Source organism: Delphinapterus leucas, chromosome 2, assembly GCF_059928025.1.
Source record: "Delphinapterus leucas isolate spDelLeu-1000000601 "Yukka" chromosome 2, BTC_Dleu_Yukka2, whole genome shotgun sequence".
In the NCBI taxonomy this organism is placed as follows: Eukaryota; Metazoa; Chordata; class Mammalia; order Artiodactyla; family Monodontidae; genus Delphinapterus; species Delphinapterus leucas.
In genome coordinates, this window is record NC_143130.1 from 168199754 (window position 1) to 168222982 (window position 23229).

General features: G+C 46.8%; 1 protein-coding gene across 2 annotated transcripts in view; it reads right to left on the reverse strand.

Moving 5' to 3' along the window:
* Positions 1-23229, reverse strand: part of TTC7B (tetratricopeptide repeat domain 7B) — a 239346-nt gene that overhangs the window by 94790 nt on the left and 121327 nt on the right. For both annotated transcript variants that reach the window (XM_089908118.1, XM_022576286.3), the window contains exons 9-13: positions 21195-21332; positions 5403-5486; positions 4294-4398; positions 2407-2524; positions 134-191 (exon numbers count right to left, since the gene is read on the reverse strand). In XM_089908118.1, coding sequence (XP_089764244.1) covers positions 134-191; positions 2407-2524; positions 4294-4398; positions 5403-5486; positions 21195-21332 — 503 coding nt within the window. The remainder of the gene's footprint in view (positions 1-133; positions 192-2406; positions 2525-4293; positions 4399-5402; positions 5487-21194; positions 21333-23229) is intronic.

Here is a 23229-nt window from a genome sequence, read left to right on the forward strand (position 1 = left end):
CGGTACTCGAGAGGAAAGACTCCCAGGGGTAAAACACTGTTTACATAATCTTTATAAATATCTCTTCTTTTTATACTTATCATACTTTGGTGTCATTATGTACAGCCGAGTGAAAAGATGAACTCCCACTCACCTCTGAAATGCAAGAAGCGCCTTTCTCTGTAGGACCTCCTGCATCCCTCGCAAAGAAGCTAAGAAAAGGGTTCGATTAGTCAGTGGCATGGGAGATCAGGGAGTTTCTGACAAATAGAAAACCCATCACAAAAACTAAACATTTGACTGGATTAAGAGCAACAAATTCTGGGAGCTTATGTGCCCAGTCCTGTCCCAGGCACTGTCGAGGACGGGAAACGAAGGCCGTGTCAGCCTGAGGCCCTTGCACTCGTTGGGCATAACTGTGGAACCATGCCAAGGCGAGAGTGAGAGTTGGCTGGTCACTCTTGGTACCCCCAGGAATAGCAGCCTGTCTTCAAAAGACCAGCTGGGAACTCCAGAGAGGAAAACATTCTCAAGGGCAGGCATGTAATTCACGGGTGAAGAATGGCTCTGCCAGAATGGAATAGAAGAGATTCAAGCACCAGTGGGTGGATTTGACGGCCTTCAGAGTTCCTTCTGGCACCGAAAACCAAGGACACTAGCCTGATGCCATGGAAGGCCAGTTTAATTCACGGAGGCAAGGGCTAGGACCTTTAATGCCTTGATGTGAACACCAGGGACAGACAGGGCAAACCCAACACCGATACTGGAAAATCAGCTCAACACTTCCCCTGTAGACAGCATGTGAGAAATGCCACCTTAGAGTCTTATAGAAACTAAAAAGGTACTTTTTCCTGGGACAACAGAAAAACTCCTAGAGGAACCTGTTTATGGCTGCACCTGGAGATGGTCCTTATCTAACAAATCCAACATGGCAGATCCCATCCTGACATCGCTCTGAGGATGGTGGAAGGCTGCCCAGAGCTGGATGTAGCTGTAAGCCATGACTAACTTACAACAGTGAATGAGCTAGAGGCACCCAGAGAGCTGTCCCAAGAGAACCATGGATACAGGTGAGACCCAGCAGGGTCACGTGACTCTCCCAAAATTACAGGGCTAATTAGGTGTAGAGTCTCAACTAAGAAGTTATATGGATAAATATATGGTATGAAATTTACCCTTCACTGAAAGCCTACTATAGTTAAAAAAATGTTCTGGGTATTGCCAGTGTATATGAAAAATTAGCCAAAAAAATCCATGATTGAAAATCAGTTGATATGCAAAACTTCTCCAGGGCCTTTGATATTTTAGGGCAGAGGAAAGAAAGATTTGGGGTAACATGTAAAATAAACTATAGCAAAATTACAAAGAAAGCAAAAGAAAATGAATACCATAAAAGTCAGGGTAGTGTTTTCTCTTAAGGGGGCTTGTGATTGGGAGGGGCACGTAAAGGGCTCCCAGGTAGCTGGCAAGGTTCTATCTCCTAAGCAGGGTGCTGCTTATAAGAATACATTCCCTTATACTAATTCACTGAGTTGGACAATCATTTTTGAGATTTTTTTGGGTATTTGTGTTACATTTAACAACAAAATGTAAAAGGAATAATAGAAGGAGTTCAGAAAAACAATTTACCAATTTACCCTTTCTGCAAACATATAACTGAAAACTCATTAAGTATAGAAAACATAATTAAGATTTTTTTTTTAGCCGGAAGCCCATCCACCAAAACAGTAAATACATCCCAAACGTGTAATGTCACTGCATGTGCTATGAGCCGCTATACTACACATGTACGTATCCATGAATTAAAATGTGCAAATGGGGACTTCCCTGGCGGTCCAGTGGTTAAGACACCGCGCTCCCACTGCAGGGGGCATGGGCTCGATCCCTGGCTGGGGAACTAAGATCCCACATGCTGCGCGGCGCGGCTAAAACATAAATAAATAAAAAAGAGTTGTTAAAAAAAAAAAAAGTGCAAATGGAGAAGGGGCAGGTACTGATAAATCAAGGGATGCTTTCTGGAGGAGGTGGGCCCTGAATGCTTCTAGATTCCTAGCCTAAGACCCAACATCCCTCCACATGGGGAGAGCTCAGGCCAAGCGCTGGGGCAGAGTCAGGTGAAGGCCGGGTGGGGTGAATTCTCTCTCAGGGCCCTGCTCACCTCACTCCTCAGGACAGATCCCTACAGCTGCCAGCTGGGCACCACCAGCACAGTGCACCTGTGAAGAGGGCCTGGGAGCCGGGGCACAGGGCCTGCATTTCTTCCCTCCCATTCTCCGACCAGTCCAAGCAAAGAGGACAGCGGTGGCAGGTCCCCATAAGACGGCAAACGAGGAACCAGCCATGCGCCCTCCTGAGACAGGGGATGGGCCGGTCCTGCAGTGCAGACTTGGTGGCTCCCCAGCTCCCGTGGGCGGGGACTTCGCTCACCGTCAGTGGCCTGCAGACTGTACGTAAGCCCCAGGGCCAAGTAGCCTTTGGCCTTGAACTCTGACGTTTTCTCTCCCGCATCAACGACGGTTTTGGCAAACTCCTCAGCCTCTTCCAACTGAAAAACCAGGTAAGTTAAAAACAACAGCAACAGCCTGCAGAATTTCTAACATGAGTTCCCGTAAGCACCTGCTGTCCTAAGCGGTTTCTGATGCGCCACTGTGAAAATAACTCCCAGACCTTCCAGTTCCACTCTGGTGATTCTGTTTTCTGTATTTCAGCTTCTCAACAGTCCTCAGGATTCCCACCTTGCCTTTTTGCTTTCAATCTTTCCTTATTGCTTTTTTGCCCTCTTTTCCGAGGTCACTTTCATACTTGGTGGGGCTCTTTGTCGTCTCTGTTTTTCACTGATTGGCTCTGTGATTAGATTGTGCTAGGTATTCAGAAGTTATATATACATGTATGTATAATTTGTAAAGAATAAAGTTCTTGAAATATTTTGTGCTTGGGTTCTTTCCTTTTTTTGCATGACATAAAGAATCTTTTAGGCTTGGATTCTCTTTCCCACAAGCTGTTAGAAATTTCAAAACTCCAGCTATTTATTTTACAGTACACGGCACACAGACCTCGCACTGGCAGATTCCAAAGGGAAGAATGTGCACCTGTAAACTACACCCACAATAAGGCCTTTTGCACAACTCACTAGAGGCAAAAATAATAAGATTTGCTCCTTCGGGGTATGGTAAGTGTTGATGTTACTGAAGCTGGGTGATAGTACATGGATGATAGTTGATTATACTCCTTACTTTTGTGGTATTTGGAAATTTTAATGATAAAAATGTAAAAAAAAATACAGAAAAGATTTGTTATTCTCATCTTGTAAAAGAGAGTCAGGTTTATGTTAGGTGTTATGGTGATGAACGATGCCATCGCTGGAAGGAGTGTGGCAGAGTCACAGCCGGAAGCTGGCATTTTCAAAACCGAAAGATTCGGTCCACTGCTCCAGCCACTCTCGGGGCCTGCCTGCATGTCCCCTCACTTGCCACACCAAAGTGTTAAAACCTGCACGGACCACACAACACCTTCACGGCTGTGTTTCAGGTGAGAGCCACATTTCAAAATGTGTTTTTTCTTCCACACTTTCCCAAGAAAAATTTGACCAAAGTAGGGCACTTTCTTCACAATGTTTACTTGCGCCCTGCTGGGTGAGAATAAATGGAAAAAAAAGAGCAGCAAGGACCATCGTGGTAAAAAACCTTAGCCAGGTGCCTCAGTCTTTTGGGCAACTTCTTCTTATCACTAACCTTGACATGAAGTTAGAGAAAGACATTAAAACTCCATCGTATGTGGCGATCAATTGAGTTTTCTAGTTTCTGCTCAAACAGTACGTTTTTGAGGTACTACAACTGTTACAAATCAGCCTCTTCCCAGATTCAAAGCTGAACAAGAACATTGGAAGCGGAAAGCCTCTGTGCAGGAAGAGGAATGAAGGAAGCTGGGATTACACATGAGCTAAAGTAGAGGTTGACTCTTGGCTTTACAGAAAAGCTCAGGCTCTCCTAGGAGGGAATCACTGAGTGACATAGACTTTTTCAGTCCCATATGACTTACATACAGGATGCATCTGAGTAGGAATTCCAATTCCATCTTACCATTTCTACTTTTGAAGCACATTCCCATGAAAAAGAAAAACCTGGAGTTGTACTGATTCCCCAAAGTCCTCGGGGTGGGGTTGAGGCCTGAGGAGGGCTGTAGCCTGGGCCAGAAGCCCGGGGCTCTGAACAGCCTTGCTTTTGTGTAGCTGATGAACTGCTATTATTTCCTCTCTGCCTAGGAATCAAAAGGGTGGCAGCCCCCGCACATGCGGAGGGCCCCAGCCCCACTCACCCAGTGAAGGGAGCCCATGCACAGCTTTGCGGCCAGAAGTGGGATGGTGGCGTCGTCCGGCTTCAGGCGGATGCACTCTTTCAGCACCTTCACCGCGCGAGCAGACTTGGCAAAAGGAGATCATTTCTGTGAAACTCAAAATTTTTGACAGAACCAAACACTAAAGCCTTCCCAGTGGGGTTTCTGGTTAGGATACACTCTTAATGAGGTTTTCCAACTTTCACCCAATGAAGCAAGGGCCTGGGGATGGAGATAACCTGAGCTTGGAACTTTTGGGGGACTGGGGAGTAAACTGCAGTTAAAACAAGTGAAAACCCTGCCCCAGAATCCCCCTAGTTTTATTCCCTACTTGTGTAGCCATTGTAAAAGTAAGAAAAAAATAAAGACAGTGGAGGTTTACATTATTATAAAAAAGAAACTATCTAATTTAAAGCATACCATTCAGAATTGAAAGCATACCACTCCACTTCGCCCAAATAATCTTGTGTCTCAGACTTTACAATTCACTAAAGGGCCCAAATTAACAAGAATAACAGTGGCTATTATCTTTATTGAGTGTGTTCGTTTTGGGGGTCCTATGCTAAACACCTTGTGGGTATCATCTCACTACCTGATGACAATTCTGTGAAGTCGGTACCATTTCTCCATGAGACGGAAGAGGAAGCTGAGACACTAAGTGACCTGCCATGGGTCACACGGCTTCGAGGTCAGGACCAGGCCTCTCTCTCCACAGCCCTTGCTTTCAACCAATACCGTACACTGTCTCATATCACATCTTGCTAACGATAATTAGCAGATTTCCCCTGCCAGGAATAGTTTACACTCTCAAATGAGTGAAAGGGGTCAGTGTGAAGAACTGACCTTAGTTTAAGCCACAGCTTCAGATAAATAAAGTTACAATGACTAGAAAAAGGCAAGAATTTCAAAATTTTCTAATCAGTGATGTGTCCATGTTGGCCCCCAAATAATTAAATTCGATCGCTCATTTATAAATGACCACAGGACAGTTTCAAATAGCTGGTGTAGACATCTACTAGGCATCACGTCATCCCATGAAATTCACGTTAACCGTCAACACAGAGGATTGCACGTCACAAAGGGAGACTCACTTTTCCAGCAGCCATGAGTGACAGAGCAAACTGGTACCAGAGGTGGAACTCCTCAAAGGCAAACTTCATGGCTCTTTCTAAGCACTGGTTTGGAAAGAAGAACAAATGCAGACCGGTAAGAATTGCCGGTGGCACCGCTGGGCAGGTGTGAGCGTGCGTCTGTGTGCACTAAGAGCAGTCCTACCACATCTGCTTCCCTGGAATGCTTAAAGCACCCTGCTCCTCCGAACCCTCCCGAGGCGCCCCCCGAGGCAGCCCACTGGGCCAGAAGCCGGGGGCAATCCACAGCTGACTATAACACAGCCCTTGATCCCAAGTAGCTTTTCATCCAATGCAGGCAAAGAGGCAGGCACACAAACTACTCAAATACAAGGTCCCAACTGACAAGTGTCCCAAGAGGAGGAAACAGAAAGTACTGTGGGAAAGTGGCCACGGGCATCGGGAATGGCATCCGGGAAGACTGGTACTTGAGCCAGTTTTGTTGGATGAGAAAGGAGAAAACACAGCTAGGATTCGGAAACGGTACTCCGGGAACAGGGGGGACAAACAAGGACGTGGAGGCACGAAAGAGGATGCTTCGACGTGCCAATGACAAGTGGTCCAGTATAAACCCAGCTGAGGGCACGGGGGGCCAGGAGGCAGGCGCGGCTGGGGCCGCGTCACTGAGAGTCTGACATGGCGGTTCCTTGTCTGAGTTGTTCCATCTCCCTCCTCCTCCCCAGCTTTGGTTCTCCCTCCTCTGTGCTCCCAGAGTTCATACCTGTGTTAATGTGATGTCTTCACCCGCCCCAGCCCAGCCCAGCCCAGTCCAGCCCAGCCCAGCCCAGCCCAGCCCAACCCAGACAGCCCAGCCCAGCCCAGCCCAGCCCAGTCCAGCCCAGTCCAGCCCAGCCCAGTCCAGCCCAGCCCAGCCCAGCCCAGCCCAGCCCAGTCCAGCCCAGTCCCACTCTGAGAAACTATCCAGGGCAGAGATCCTGTCTTCTCTGTCTCCTCAGTGCCCACCCGAGGCGGGAGATCTATAAATGCAGGTCACTCAGTCCATAAGGAGCCTCTGGTTTCTGCACAGTGACATGACCACGTCAGAACCTAAGGGAGATCATGGGATGAGGGGGGTGTATGATGAGGGGGGTGTATGACCAGGGTGGATGAAGGCCAGGAATAAGGTGGATAGAATGGTCCAGGGACTTCAGAAACAAGGACAGAAGCAAGAAATGTGTCTGAATTAGAATCAGCAAGGAAGGGCCACCCAAGGAAGAAGTGGGTGGCTGGTGAGATGTAGGGAGTGAAGGGGGCCCCCAGAGTCTCCGGCCTGCATACCCGGGAGCAAACCCATGGCATGGAAGGTCTGTGTATGCAAGTGTGTGTGTGTGTGTGTGTGTGTGTGTGTTTATTAGAGAGAACGACAGAGAAAGAGACAGAGAGAAAGAGAGACTGGGGAGGCAACCTGAGGGGAACTAGCAGGCAGAGAAGAAAGTGCAGAGATGAATTAGAAAGCCAGGCCCCTGGAACAATGGGCCTCTCATGTGAGGCCTTCTCCCAAGGAGGTTTTTAAATGAACAGAAAAGCCTTAAACAACAACAAAACCTTCACCCTGAGAGGGCAGACAGCTCCCATCAGGGTCACCTCAAAGACTGATGTGGACATGCGGTGGCCCCTACAGCACCACGTGGCCACTTTTCTCCAGCGATGCTCCATGCAGCCCGGGAGCAGAGGAGAAGGACGGGTGGGATGCTCAGGATTCATGGATGCACGAGGAGGGAGGGGCAGGGGGCTGGGGCTGAGAGACAAAGGAGCCACAGAGAAGGTCATGATACAGGTAAAGTGAAGGGGTGAGAGGAGAGGAAAGAATTCCAGAATTTTAAATGGTATTCACAGAGAAAGTCACAGTAAATACTATGCTGGTTGGTTTACTGTGAAAACCTGCACTAAAAAATATATTAAGAAGCGAAGTATAAGCAGTTAATAAGCCCATGCTGATGATGGTACAGGATGTAAAACGGACACTTGGTCCCTTATTTTGATCACACTGGAGACACACTTAGTCAAAAACTCGGGGGTGGACAATACTGGAGGTGGGGCGGCCAGGAAGTGAGAAGCATGAGGACAAATGCTACCCTCTAGAATGACTGAGCAGAAAGAGAGAAGGCGCCAGGCCTCTGATATCATGAGATGCTGCTGCTGCCTCTCATCGGACTTCCTGCCGTGGGGAAAATAAACTCATGTTTGGTTAAGGCACTCACTATATGGTGGTTTCGTTCATTACGTCTGGATACACCTCTCACTAATAAAAACACTGAATAGCAGAGCTGGGATCTGAATCTGTCGCCAGAGCCCTCTTACCTGCTCTGCTACACAGATGAGCAAAAAGAAAGCATTACTGTGCCTTTAAGAAGCACAGTGGGTGTAAAAAGAGGAAAGCAGCTTGCTGAGAAGATCAAGTGGGCAAGATGGGGTGGTTCGGGAAGACTTAACCCAGGTGTGGGGTGGCATGGGCTGGGAACACGTGGGGGAGGACAGGTATTAAGGAGAGAACGCCAAGCGGTGAAAAGCCAACAGTGCTTGGAAACTGACTTAGGGAAGGGGGATGAGGGATGATGAAGAAGGAAACCAGAATGATGATCACATTGGTGGAAGTAGGCAAAGGAGTCAGTATGTGGAGAGAAGTAGGTAGATAATGATCAAAAATGAGGTTTGTTCTACAGCTCCACTCAACTAATTCATTGCAATATAACCACTAAGCACTTAAATGTGTACATGGAGACATTTAAAGGTTTAAGTGCTTTTCTGCCTCCTTTTGTGAAGAAGAACGATAAACATCAACTTCTTTCCTGATAAACAAAAGGAGCTCACAGCTCAAACAGTCTGCTCTGAATCAAAAAGCTAGATCTTATAAATAAGTGTGCATCCTTATTTTCTTTTGTGACAAAGGCCAACATACTCATTAACTTCAGTGAGAAACATTCATGGAAGCTTAACTGGTACAGAGCTCCACTCCAGCTCCAGGGAAATGCCAGCCCTCATAAAGAGTAGACTCAGAATCGTGGGGCTATCAGGGAACTTGGGAAGCATCTAGTCGAAGTCTCTTAACGGAAGGGACATTTGTCATTTTGGCTGCCTATCACCTCAAAACTCTCCTGTTTATTTTCAGGCAGGGGTTGGGGTAAGGACACCCTAGATAAAAGGGGAACAGACTCTGCTTTCCAGGTGTCAAACCTAAGGGTGAGCGAAGGAGGGAAGCAACTGGAGTGTGTCACGTGACCTGAGCCTGGCCAGTGAGATGCTCCTGCCAGCGAGCTGCATCCAGAGGTCTGGGCAGGGGGACTGGCTGTTGGAAGTTGTTTTCCGTGGCCAGGCCTGGGGGCCACGGTAGCAGCTGGGTTGGTGGAGGCCCTCCAGAGTTAACAGTATCCTCCCAGACTGGGGCAGGGGGCTTTGCCTCCTCAATTTCTGCTCACCCCTGTTCTTTAGCCTTCTGTGTGCTAAACGGTATGCATTGGTAGATGCATGACTTTTCTGCCTGAATTGACAAGTCAGGTCTGTTACCTACAACCAAGGCTCTGAAGGTGCACCTGATCAAATGCTTCAGGCCCCTCTGAGAGCACCCCCTACCACCCAGCCCCCAACAAGCAGTTGTACTACTTCTGCCTGAGAACCTTCCAGAATAGGGAATTCATGACATGTACAGCAGCTAGAAATAAAGAATCACCACAGATTAAGTGTGTGAATTTGGGCAAGCCAATTAACTTCTCTATACCCAGATTCCTCACCGTAAAGTGAGAAATATAACAGTAATTAATGTAGAGAGTTATCAGGAAGATTAAATTAGTTAATACATAATAAGCAACAGGAACAGTACTTCAGATACAGGCTAGTAGGTGCTAAAAAGAGGTTAGCTATTACCTAAAATTAACATTCTTATATTAAGAGAGAAAATGTAACATGACATCTATCATTTTACCCAAATTTAATATATGAAAATTCAAACGTATAATACATTATATCAGAAATAATTATTTACTGTACAAAATGTTTCCTCATTTTAGAAAAGGATTCAATCTGAGACCCTTGAAAATAATGTACAACTTTATGGAAGCAAACTGTTAGAATACATGTTTATTATTTCCTTAATAAGTGGTATGGACTAAAAGTCTGTGTCCCCCCCAAAATTCTTATGTTGAAACCTAATCCCCAATGTGACCGTGTTAGGAGGCGGGGCCTTTGGGGTTGATTGGGTCATGAGGGCGGAGCCACAGAGAGATCCCTTGCCCCTTCCACTGGGCGAACAGCGGGCAGTCTGCAACCAGAAAGCAGGTCTTCACCAGACATCAAATCTGCCAGTCATGATCTTGGACTTCCCAGCCTCCAGCATTGTGAGAAATAAACGTTTGCTGTGTACAAGCCACGCAGTCTGTGGTATTTTGTTACAACAGCCCAGACTCGCTGAGACAACAAGCTCTTTGCTAGCACTGCAGCCAGGTGCTCTTCTAATTGCTTTACAAGAACTGCCTCGTTCGCTGGTCCTAATGACCCAACAAGGTCCAAGCAGGTACTGTTACATTTACAGAGGAGGGAAATGGAGCACAACTCTGCCATGTGACCATGCAGGGTCTCAGAGAGCTGTGGCAGATCCAGGATCTGCACCCAGGTGGTCTGGTTCCAGAGCTGGAGCGCTTATCCATAGCACTCCACTGCCTCTGAGACGTTAATTACAGACAAGCCACTCAACTGATTGGGCCCACCCGTACTGCATAAAGCAAAGTATAGCTAAATAAAAGCCTCCTAAAAATGCCACATGTTCCCTGAAATACTTCCGAGATTCAACAATATTTTTTACTGCTGAGGGGCCCTTGCTCCTGTGTCCTCTTGGGGATCCCTGGAGCTCTGAGGACTGAGGCCTTTCCAGCTTGCAGAATTTTCAGGAAACTTCACAGATCCCAGAGATGCCCACCAGCATCACGGTGGCCCATCTCAAAGGTGCACGATTTGACAAAGATGTACACAGGCCATGGTTCCCTCTACACTGCAGATCTTTCACAGGCCCCTCCCAGCTCGGACCCCATTCTCATAACTCTAACTATCCACGTCCCATTATAAGCCATCGGGGTGTCATAAAGAGAGTTAGGAAATGCAAACCAACAATTACAAATTAACCCTTCACCCCAATTCAGAAGTATTGGCGCTCTGGCCTCAGAGCTGATGGCTCTGTCTTCCTGTGGGCTCTTGGCATCCTCTATACAATGACGGCAAGCTGGCTCTGAAAAAGTGCCCAGACAGCTCCAGATGCTCCTGAAATCCTGATGCCAAGCGTACTGCTCGGCTATGTAACACGTCCTCCCCTATGTTCCTGTAAACACGGAGATTATATAAATCTCTAAGCACTCAGGTCGACATACCTCAATCACATAGGAAGCGATCTTCCAAAGAATGCATCTAAGACCAAAGGGAACTTGGGGCGTCACTGGAGCACCTGCTATCCACAGCCTCTGCCTCTTAGACTAGGTCTTTGCTCACCCCAGTTCTGTTTGGCTATCCCTTTTAAGCACCTTAAACACACATGTATGTGACAGAGTAAAAATTTCCAGTTTATTTTCCGTCTTAAAATTTTTTATTATTACTATTCCTGTTCTCTGTGAGTTAACTGCCTTTGATATAAATAAGAAGTTTGGTGATCAAAAATTTTTATTGTTGAAAAATTTCAAACACAAAGATAGGGGAAATAGCATAATAAATCCCCATGTACCCTTCACCCTATTTCAACTACCAACTCAGTTCTCAACCCTGTTTCATTTATATCCCTACCCATTTCTCCCCAACATATTATTTTGATGCAGATCACAGATAGCACAACATCTTGTCCATAAATTTAAAAATTCCAGTTTTAATGAAGTAAGGAGTCTGGGAACAGAATATATGCTATAAAGTGAGATAATTCACATTTCAATAACAGTTCCAGTCTAAAAGAGGTACTAATGAAAATGGAAGAAGATGTAGGTGTTGCAGGATGGAGACAGACGGGAGTGGGGTGCATATAAGAGGCGGCTTCGGTCCCCCAGACCCAGCCTGGCTGGTGGCTGGAGAGGAGAGCAGCGCGTGCTGACGGCAGCGGCTCTAAGGCCAGACTGCCTAAGCTTAATCCAAACGCCTAACTCACCAGCCAGAGGGTTGTTATAGGGTTAAAGGAAGTAATACGTGTAAAATGCTTAGAAGAGTGTCTGGTACAGAGTGAATGCAATAAACATGCTACTGCTGGTGTCGCTTTCATGAAACAAAGAAGTAGTGGATCCTGCTGCAGGGCTAGATCTGCGGCGAGGAGCCCTGGGAACGGGGCTGGGGTGCCAGTGGAGGGCAGGGGGAGAGAGGAAGGGAGTCCCTAAGTGGAAAGGGGGAGATGAGAGCTGGCCCTTTTCCACTTCCAATGTCCAGTGGAGAGACGGCAGTGTGGGCCTGGGGAGAGGGACGTGGACTCCAATGCAGATCTGCAGATCCCTTAGTCACCCACACAAAACAGCAGGTGACATCTCCAAATCATCTCCCTTACAAGAAAAGAAGATGGATTTGGCAACAGTATTATCGCTACCAGGAAAGACAGGTCCATTTGCTGTAATCAGACTTACTGCCACCTCTCTCTAAATCCCAGATAACATTCATTTAATACCAAGAATATTTGGTAGAACAATAATTAGACTCTAATTGGCATCCTAATCCTTTGAGTGGTAATCAAAATGTCACTTCCAAAAATGTTATTTCCTCTTGGTAGCAAGAGCTCATCCCTTCCAGGCTCCTAATTTGGCTTTTCATAAACCAGCCGTCTCTGAGGGGGCTCCAGGGATGAGAAGTTCTTCTGGCAGAAGAAAAGGATTTAGCAATTACCTTCCTAGTATGCAAAGCCCAATTACACGAACTGGGTGCATGGCAGTGACAGCTGTGCAATACCACAAGCAAGGAAAAGCCAACATCTATATTTGGAATTCAACGGTGAGATTCCAAAACCCATGCGGGAGGGGCGGGAATAAAATAATCAGATACCCCTCAAATTTAGCCTGGAGGGGATGTCTAAAATTCATCACTATTAAAATAGAACAAATAACATAGAGAACTGTCTTCATTATTCACCTTTGTGGATAGGCTGGCCATATCCTACGAGTTCTCATAACCTAGATCCTTCAATTGATTAGGAAGCTTTTCTTTTCTACATCGTGTATACTTAATGAATCAATTAATAAATGTAATTCCTGGCAGGTGTGTAACAATTTTTAAAAATTTAACATGGTATATGAATAATATTTCATTTCCTTGCTCTAGCGGTGAAAAACTAAGCAATGAAAAACTATCTAAGCAATTTAGACATTTTGGACCATTATCTTAGACCCACAGATTGATATAATCAGAGAGCGTGTTGACCTTCGAGATTATCTCGTCCCATTCTTACTTTACTAAGGACGTGGAAACTAAGACCCAGAGAGAGGAGATAGGGCCGGCTCAGGGCCACACAGTGGCAGCCCTGGAATTAGAAGCCAGGTCTCATGATGCTCAGGTCAGAGCCCTTATTTCTAAATTAACTGCATATAAAAGTACAAATTAAAGTGGAGTTTGAGAGATCTACTCTACAAGGAGTCTGGGGCCAGGAAAAGCTTCTAAAAGTCAGGCTGATGGGACTCTCAGCTACAAATAAAAGTCCTCCTACCCAGTTTTGAGAAAACATAGACAACACCCATCAAGGCTTGCTCAAGTTTTCTCCCCTTAAACTGGAAATAAAACAGAGCAAACCCCACATCCGTGCCCCCGCTTCCCGTTTCTCTTTTTGCTCTAAAACAGTGATATGGCTCCAAGCAGAGGAGTGTCAAACCTTTATTACTTCGGCAGGTGCTTAAATTAGAGGCCACCGCTGCCTCTGGCCATGGTGGGAGGAGTAGAGAGTGGCTTGTTTTTCAAAGGTCACAGACTTTATTACAGAGCGTGAACGCTGGACGCCACCCTCCGGCACGCTCTCCCTTCGAGGATGTGAAGCAACTGGATCAAGTTTGCACAGTGAGTAAAGGGTTGCCAGGTTTCTACTCAAATACCGCTCCATCTGCTCTTTTGCTGATGTAGCCCTTTGTTATTCTTACAAAATGAATCCCTAAACTCAGGAAATGGGCATTTCACTCCTCTCCCTCCTCTCTCCCCAACTGCCCTCACCTTTTGGTCTTTGTTTTCAGTCCTTCTTCCCTGGCTCTGGGCACGAGGGACTTCAACCATGGTGGCCCCTTGACACACACAAGATGTAGGGAGGGAAGTAAGGTGTCCTGGGTGCTCCCCAGAGGTGTGTCTTACACAAAGTAGGTGTTCAACGAATGCTTGAATATGGGTCGAATGTTAGGATCCATTCTTCTGGATGTCCTTTAAGGGGGGCCACAGACAAATCTTCACGACCTTGGATTTGGCAATGGATTCTTAGATATGACACCAAAAGCATGAGCAACAAAAGAAAAAAATCAGTACACTAGACTCCATCAGAATTAAGAACTTGTGCGCATCAAAGGACATTATCAAGAAAGTGAAAAGACAACCTACAGAATGGGAAAAAGTATTTGCAAATCATGTATCTGTTAAGGTTCTTATCCACATTAAATAAAGAACTCCTATAACTCAACAACAAAAAGACAAACAGCCCAATATAAAAATGGGCAAAGGGGACTTCCCTGGTGGTCCACTGGTTAAGAATCCTCCTGCCAACGCAGGGGACACGGGTTCGATCCCTGGTCCGGGAAGATCTCACATGCCGCGGAGCAACAAAGCCCAGGCGCCACAACTACTGAGCCTGCGCTCTAGAGCCCACGGGCCTCAACTACTGAAGCCCAGGCGCCTAGAGCCCGTGCTCCGCAACAGGAGAAGCCACCACAATGAGAAGCCCACGCACCGCAACGGAGAGTAGCCCCCGCTCGACGCAACTACAGAAAGCCCGCACGCAGCAACGAAGACCCAAAGCAGCCAAAGCTAGATAAATAAAAAAATAATTTTTTAAAAAATGGGCAAAGGTCTTGAACAGACATTTGTCCAAACAAGATACGCAGACGATGAATATGCACGTGAAAAGATGTTCAACGTCATTAGTCAATAGGCAAACTCACAATGAGATACCATTTCACACCTACTGGAATGGCTATAATACAACAACAAGAGCAAAAAAACAAAAACAAAAAATAAAAGCGTGGGTGAGAATGTGGAGAAACTGGAACACTTGTGCCTTGCTGCTTGGAACATGAAATGGTGCAGCTGCCGTGAAAAACAGTTTGGTAGTTCTTCAGAAAGTCAAACATAGAGTTACCATGTGACCTGGCAATTTTACTCTTGGACATATACCCCAAAGAACTGAAAACAGGAACTCAGATACGTGTCCATCACTGCATTATTCACAATAGCCAAAAGGTGAAAACAATCCACACGTCCATCAACAGACGAATGAATAAACAAAATGTGGCATATACACACAATGGAATATTACTCAGCTCTAAAAAGGAATGAAGTTCTGATACATGCTATCAGATATATTATTACAACATAGCTGAACCTTGAAAACATTAGGCTAAGTGAAATCAGCCAGAAACAAAAAACTAGTGTTGCATGATTCCATTTGTATAATGTACCCAGAACAGGCAAATTCATAGACACAAAAAGTAGCTTAGAGGTTACCAGGTTATGGGGGTTGCGGGAATGGGGAGTATTGCTTAACGGGTACAGAGTTTCTGTTTGGCGTGACGGAAAAGTTTGGAAACAGACATACTGGTTACACAACACTGTGAATCCAATTAATGCCACTGAATCATATATTTTAAAATGGTTAATATGGCATTTTTTAAGTTGAAAAAGTTTTTCCCTTGAGGGCCATAAGAAGAGAACAATGATGCTTAATTCAAAAAACATACCCATAATGGTGGGAATATAGACACCTGTGGCCACGTCAGTGGCTGAGATTCTTCAGGGCAGACCTGTCGTTCAGAAATGATGTAGTTGATCCCTACTGGGCTGACCCCCAAAGCTGGACCAGAGCTGGGATCTGCACCAGTCAGTGCTCTGCCCCAAGCAGGGCCCACCTCTTCTTCTGCTATTTCCCAAGTAAAGGACCTTTAACCTTTGGGCCTCCCTGGGGAAGATATACTCATTGCACATCCAGGGACAGTTTACCCCCAAACCAAAGGAAAGCAGGATGAGAATGTACATTGGTTTTGAAGCACGGGTTTATTCAGCAAGTGTTTATTGTGCACCTATCACGAACCAAACGCTCTGCCTCGATTTCTCAGAAGTCTGCGGCTCCGTTTGCATCAGGCCACCCTGATGCCTTCTAGGGACCCTGGCGTGTAGGTCAAGGCTGGGTTTCTGCAGAGTGAGTGGGGCTGCATGAAATACCAAATGTTAGTGTAAACTAACAAATGATAGGCCGGTTAAGCAGATGTAGTTAGATGTTCAAGTGTTTTCTACAAGGCTCCCTGATTAAATAAGTGTTTGGGGTACGGATGTGTAGACGCCCCTTTGGTACAAGCACGAGCCAGACAGTTCTACCCACAGAACTATAAAGTTGTTGAGATTTACCATAAACAAATGAATACGAATTCAACAGGAAAGATAAAAAAAACCCTTTCTGTCTTTAAAGCTGCCATGTCTGTGTAGAGGGGATACACACACCCTTCAAAAAGGACCCCAAAACGTTCTGTCAAAATGGAGCCATGAATAGTCAAATTCAAGAAACAATTCCTTAGCAGCTTGGGTTCATTCTAAAAAACAGAGAAAGTGGTGCTTGTTGCTTTACTTTTAATAGCGCAGGTTGTCATGCCAACTAGTGCTACTGTTTAAAAAGGGGGAGAAAAAGAAGTGTTCCTTCCTACACAAACCTTTCAGCAGGGCTTCACATCAGTCTTTAAAAACATGAAAACTCCTAGCACTGGAGATACGGTAACCATTGCGCTTATGTTTAAACCCGTTAGGATGAGGATGTGATGCTCCTTTGGTTTGAATTCCCTTTGCACACAGCGCTCCTTGCCCAGGATCCGGCTGAACAGCGCCCCGAGAGAAAGAAAGGCACCGTGTGGGCACACAAGAAAGCAGCCCATCTTGAGGCGAGACTTCCATCTTGAACCACGGAGACGGAGAGGAGAGCTTTTCTGCAAAGTGGCTCTGCTCCCCGCATAAGCACCGTTCTTAAAGGGCGGAGTCTGCACAATGCTTACGACACACACAAAGGTGTCGTGACTATGAGGAGGTGGACTGGGGGCCCCCCACCCTGTTCCTGCTGGTGCGGGAGTGCCTGGGCCCGCGCTAGCCGCGTCCTGATGCATAAGTGTTGACGCTGTTTGGGGACAAGAGAAGGGAGGAAGGTATGAGGACAGGGTGGGAAGGAGGCAAGACCTCTCCTCTCACAGCAGCCTGGTGGAGGTGAACTCTTCTGTTCATGAAAGATTCTACCCAGAAGAAAGGAAGGTTCCTGCAGCGGCACAGAGGCAAAGAGAATCTGCTCACAGAGCAGCTGAAGGATGATGTGCCAGACACGTCAGGGCCTGGCAACCTGGCTCCATGCTTTCACCCAATGTCCTCGCCTCCTCTCCTCCCTCCATGAGAGCAAGGCCTCATGTCCCTGCACCTCCGTGACCTTGATAATGAGGGTGTCCCTCTGCTCTTAGACTTAATTCCTGTCAGGCCCCGAAGAGCCAATTCATACATCAGCTGTTTGTCATTCTCCCTGGCACCCCCAACCTGCCAGCTCTGCTGCACCCGGCCTAGTCCCTTCACCTGCAATTAACGTGCCTTGCACTATCTAGTCTTCTCTAACTGGTTACCTTTCCATGTGTTGTTTTCTGATTTCCTTATATAGACTGGAAGTTTCTGGAAGACAAGATACTGTTTTTGTATACTTAGTTGCTTGCCCCATGCCTGGCAACTCCTGGGCACCCAGCGGTAGAAACAGCACAGCAGCACGCGGCCGCTGTTTAATGAGCTCTACGTGTAGGGCTCCGTTCTGAGCACTTTACGTGAATTAGCGAATAACCCTCAGAATGATCTGACATAGGTGTGATTATTATGCCTATTTTACAGAAGGAAAGACTGAGGCATAAGAGGTTAATGATTTGCCGGGATCACACAACTAGGAAGCGGCAGAACCAGAACTCAAACCGAAGCTCTCTGACTCTAGGGCCTGTGCCCAGGACACATGAGATGGCTGACCCGGGTTTGGGGGTTGAGGAGGCAGGGCTGGGGTGGGGATGTCAATGGAGGGGAGGAGAATGATGGGGAATATCCACAATAAAACGTCTATGATACTGTCCCATTCCTTGAAACTTACATAGATGTACATGCACTTGTTCATAAAGAGATATAGGACAAAGTGATCTCTAAAATGTCAGTGGGTAGTCAACTCTTTCAGAAGAGTGGGATTCTCAGTGACTTTTTTCTTTTCCATGTTTGTATGTAATGTTTGATTCTTCAAGGAGTCTGCTGGGCTGTAGCACGGGGCAGAAAGACAATGAAGTTGTTTTCATTACAGGAGGAAAAGGAAAGCAAAACAAAATAAAAAGAGGGAGAAAAAGAAGGGGCAAGGGGGACAGCCATGAAATGTTTCTCAACAGAAGGGTGTTTGAGAAAGATCACTGTGGTGACGAGGCAGCAGATGAAGACAGGATATAAACAACCGCCACGTGAATGATAATGATAATCCCCACATCCGTGGGGCCCAGAGAAATAATGCAGGAAGGTTAAAAGCCAGTTACTCGGCAGCAGCACTGTCGCCACGGCCCAGTGTCCACCAACCGATAAATGGAGAGACAAATCGTGGTCTATCCATACAATGGGAGGTTACTCAGCCATAAGAAGGAATGAAGGGCGGATACATGCTACCATGTGGATGACCCTGAAAGCATTACGCCAAGTGAAAGACGCCAGACACAAAGGGTCACGTGATGGGTGATTCCATTTACATGAAATACTCAAACTAGGTAAATCCACGGGTCAGAAAGCGGATTAGTAGCTGCCAGGGCCTGGGGGCAGGGAGGAGTGGGGACAGCTGCTCAGTGGGGCCGGGGTGTCCTCCCAGGGTGATGAAAGTGTTTTGAAATTAGAGGTGATGGTTGTACAACAGGGTGAATGTACTAAATGCCACTGAATTGTACCTTTTAAAGTGGTTGAGTGTATGTGAATTGTACCTTTTAAAGTGGCTGAGTGTATGTTATGTAAATTTACCGCAATTAAAAAAAAAATCCAGTTAGCCTTTTAACCTAAAGTCCTCAGGAAATGGAAGAGCAGATGAGAAGAAAGAAAGGAAGGGTGGGGGGGAAGGAAGGAAGGAAACATACAATACAAACTGGGGGGGGGGAAGGGGAAGGAGGGAAGGGAGGGACGGAGTAAGGGAGGGAAGAAGGGAGGGAGGGAGGAAGGAAGGGAGGGAGGGAGGAAGGGAGGGAGGGAGGGAGGAAGGAAACCCCAGCAAATGAGGGAAGCGGGACACTTTAAGTCATGGCCTGAGACCAAGGGAGAGAGGTCGGTGCTCAGCCAAGGGCGGACCAAGACCCTCCTCCAAGAGGCGAGCTCTCCAAAACCAGGGCCAGCCCTCGAGATGCTGTGCACCTGCGCCTTCCTCCTAAGACAGCTCTACTTAGATCTGCTTCACCGTGGCCGCCACATGTGCACTGGGGGAAGCTCCATCTGCAAAACTAAGTAGAAATAGCAAGAAAAGCTAAGGCTAAGGATTCAGATCCGTCATTACTGGATGAGACCCTGTGTGGAGACCCCCCCCGGCAGCAGCCAGCCCAGATGGCAACTGCTTGCTGCTTGGCGGCCTTCCTCTAGGCTGGGAGCCGCTCACGGACAGGGACCCCGCCTCGCCCACGGCTGCATCCCCGGCCTGAATCACAGCCCCTGGCACAGAACCAGGGGCTGCATTTATATGTGTTAAAGAAATGAATGTCCTCTATTATATATATATTTGATCCATCGATTTATATGTTTAATAGATAAAACACAGATATGGCACGAAATTCAAAAGGCTCCAAGGGATATACAGTGATAAATTCCCCTTTCTTCCACCGTTCTGCTCCAGCACTTTCAAGGCAATCCCTGACGCTGTTTCCACTGTTGTCAATGTGACTAGAGCGTATTCTGAATTGCAAAGGCTCCGGCAACCAACCAGACTAACCCAGTGACTTGGGCGTCAGGTCATCACCACGAGATGAAGCTACATGTGACGTCAAGGTGAAAGTCATCTGGCTGAAGACAAGGTCCCAGGATTCCGTGCCGGGCAGAGGCCCATGCCGGGGAGCTGCGGGCTCGCGGAGGAATGCCGCTAGGATGACAGCCGTGCCCCTGGAGTCACTTGTGGCACGACGAGAAGCCTGTGGGCAGGGGCCGTCCAGCCTGTCAGCCTCAGGCTCCTCACACCTGCTGCGGACACAGGGGAATTTCAAGCTGGGGACAGGTTCTGTTGCTACATGATGGGAGGAAAGCAGACGTGCAAACCACGCTCAACCCTGGCCTCTGAGAAACTTTTAGTGGTTTGTCGGGGGTGGAGGGGAGTTCACCTTAAGAGAACTCAGCTGTGAGCTGGGTGGCACCACAGATGGGCTCTTTGGTGGAAGCGGCGGACAGGAACTAAGCTGGCCAGAAGGAGGCGGTCCCAGGAAGCCAAAGCCCCTGGGGTGGTAAAGAATCTGGGCCAATCCCGAGCCTGGGCAGTGTCCCAGGGGGTATACCGTGTATGACAGGAACATCTGGACTCATTGCCTTATCTAAGCCAGATTGCGAGGGCTTTTTGTTTTTTTTTTTTGAAGACTGAGTAACCATTGCCCTGTATAGTCACCAAACCAAAGACTAAAAAAAGATCCAAGCCACGCAGGCTCATCTGTTCTCCAAGGCTCCTGCCTAATGTGGCGATGCACCGGCAGGCAGGCTACAGGGTGAGCTGGGTGCTTATCTGATTTCAGCCAATCTGTTACTGTATTTCATTCCCTGTCCTCGTGCCCAGAGGCTGTTGCAATGTGTGTAAATTTAGAAAAAGAAAGATAAATAACATGGAAAAGTTCATTTTAACAAAAGGAGTTGTCTTTCTTCCCTTCTTTCTTTTTACTTCACTAAAGAGAAGATAAAATGATCTTGTTACTGATTTAGCCCCTACCAGGGTGGATTTGGTATTCTGGGCAGGGACTCAATAACGCATAACCGCAGCCTCGGATTAACCAGCTTCTTCTGAAACTGGAAAACCGTCAGGCTTCCATCCTAAGTGTTTCTTAGCAGCTGAGGGAATGAGATTGCAATGCCTGGTACAAGATCTGTAAGCAACTGGGGTCTCTTCTGAACAAGTAAAACACTCTACGTGACGACAGCGTTTACTTCCCGTGAAGCCTGTACCAGCTCACCCAACGTACACTGTGCCGGAAGATGCCAGCTCACCAGGAGTTATGCATTGATACTTTATATAAAATAAGACCTGTTTTACAAGGAAATTAATAGCACAGATGGGAGATTGGGGTTATGGTGGAAATTACACTGAAAGAGAAACTGCTTGAGAAACGCTTGCCTTCTCTCATACGTGAACTCACCCCAGTGGGTTTATGGACCCTTGGTAGGAGATGACCACCAATGAATTCCACCACCTAATCATTTAGCCCAATTCACATTTTGCAGAGATGGAAACCAAAGTTAAGGGATGGGCCCAAGGTCACATGGCTGCCAGCGACAGGGGGTGGGGACAAGACCAGGTCCCACAGCTCTTCACAGTGCTGGTACTGCCAGCACTACCCACTGCTGGAAGTCAACCAGACTCAAGGGCTGTACCTCTGACAGCATCTCATACTGGCCTCTTCTTCCAAGAGCGATGGTCAGTAAATCATAGACCACAGATGCACTCTGTAAACTGATGAGACGGTCGCTCCTGTGCTCAGGTATCCTGCTCAGCACAGCGTCCCGGTTGGCCTGGAAACAACACAGAAGAGAGAAGCAGACGGTGAGCTAGCCCGTGCACACAGCTGCCACCGTGCGCAGAGAAGCCATCCAGGCTCTCCTGCCCCTGGGAGCTTGCCGCGGGTCTGGAGACAAGGACACAAATGAGACAGGGGTCATTTATTCAAAATCCCCAGAGCACCACAGCACACGGTAACATGGTATTATCCAAACACTGAAGGCCTGGCGGGCACTTGTCCCTGTCAGCAGGCGTCTGGAGGAAGCTTTAGGAGTCGATGCAAAGCAGGGTGGTTCCTCCTGGGCTCGGGTTCACAGACAGCCATGCTGCAGACACAGCTGCGCTCTGGGGCAGCAGAATCATCCACCAAGTGAAGCCCTGCTGCGCCTCACTTGTAGATCCTGCTTCTGCTGTACATTACAGAGCGGGAGAAAATTCCCAGCCCCACACTTCCCATCACCAAATGGTGTCATCACGTTCCATCAGTCCAACAGAGATATAGCGTACTTTTCCTCTCTCACCCAAGTCACGTTCAAATCCCTATATGACATCTTCACTGGAACAGACTACAGAAACTAATTCAACTTTGTTTAGGGAAGCACAAAACAGATGTACAAGAGACAGCAAGAAGCAAACGGATTTTTGTTTTAAAAGATGTTAGCACAGAGGACCCAGAACACCAGGGCATGCCTATTTCACTTCCCCACTGCTTAGCACAGAAATACAGCAGGTGCGTTCAAGCTTATTTACCTCATCTATCTAGAAATCAACCGCTCTTCACAGTGACTTGCTTTCATTACTTTTGAAATTTCTCCCCCGATTCCTCCAGACATATCACATGTACTGGAGACTCTAGACATAGCTCATTTTCCTTTTCGCCCTAATAGGGAGTTCAGTATCAATAAAGTTAGATTTTTCCTGTCTTCTTTTCCTTGCTAAGGAACAGAAGTCCATCCCTAGGAGCACAGAAAGGGCCCCTCCGTTCTCCCCATGGAAGTGGCACGTGCAGGACGAGGGTCACCGGTCCAGGGGGGCTGACGTCTACCTTCCTGCCTGACACTTGGAAAGGCCACGCACACAATCTCCTGCTCACTAATGAGGTGAATGCTTTCTTTCGTGTGAGTCCAAGGCACTGACTTGTAGCCTCCTGTCAGTACTTACTTGTTTTAAAACTCCTTACTCTTAAATGTCAAAGACGAATAAGAATATATAAGACAGGCCACTTCCTACAAAGTGAGTCATCTCTTATGGAAACAAGCCTGCTTTTGAAGATTTCATTCTAAGTTTTTCTTGTTAGGAGTGCCTTCCGACCCAAAAAAAGAAGCTCTGGGGAAAATACGGCCTGCTGTAAGTGGTCTCATTTTATTTATTTCCTCTAAATGTTCCATATTGAGATCAATGCCTGCGAGAGAAGGGAGTAAGACAAAACACCATTTAAGAGAGATTTTCAGGTTATGCCCAAATGCGTCTTTTTTTTTCTTTTTAAAAGAAAAAGTCTCTCAGTGCTTTTTGATTAAAAAGGTACAATATAGAACCTCAAACAGGTCCACAAATAATAAATGTCCCAGAACATTGTCTCAGCGGTAGTTGTACTAATATGGTTCTGATAACCCCTTTCTCCTGGGGAAACTAATTTGACTTGAGGTAAGAATGCAGTTCAATTCCAAATGAGTTCTTGTAGGTGGAGGGACTATGGACAAATTTATGCTTCTAAGTTAAAATTAGGACCAGTAAAGAATACAATTTTCTCAGACACCAAAAAAGCCCGGCAATTCTCATTTTGGTTCTGAAATTGAGCACATCTATTTTCGGTCTAAAAACTGAAAAAAATCAAGGAGTCAAGGGACGTGAAAAAAGACTTCCAAAGGCAACTTAATTTAGACTTCTACCTACGTAACTATGGAATGATTT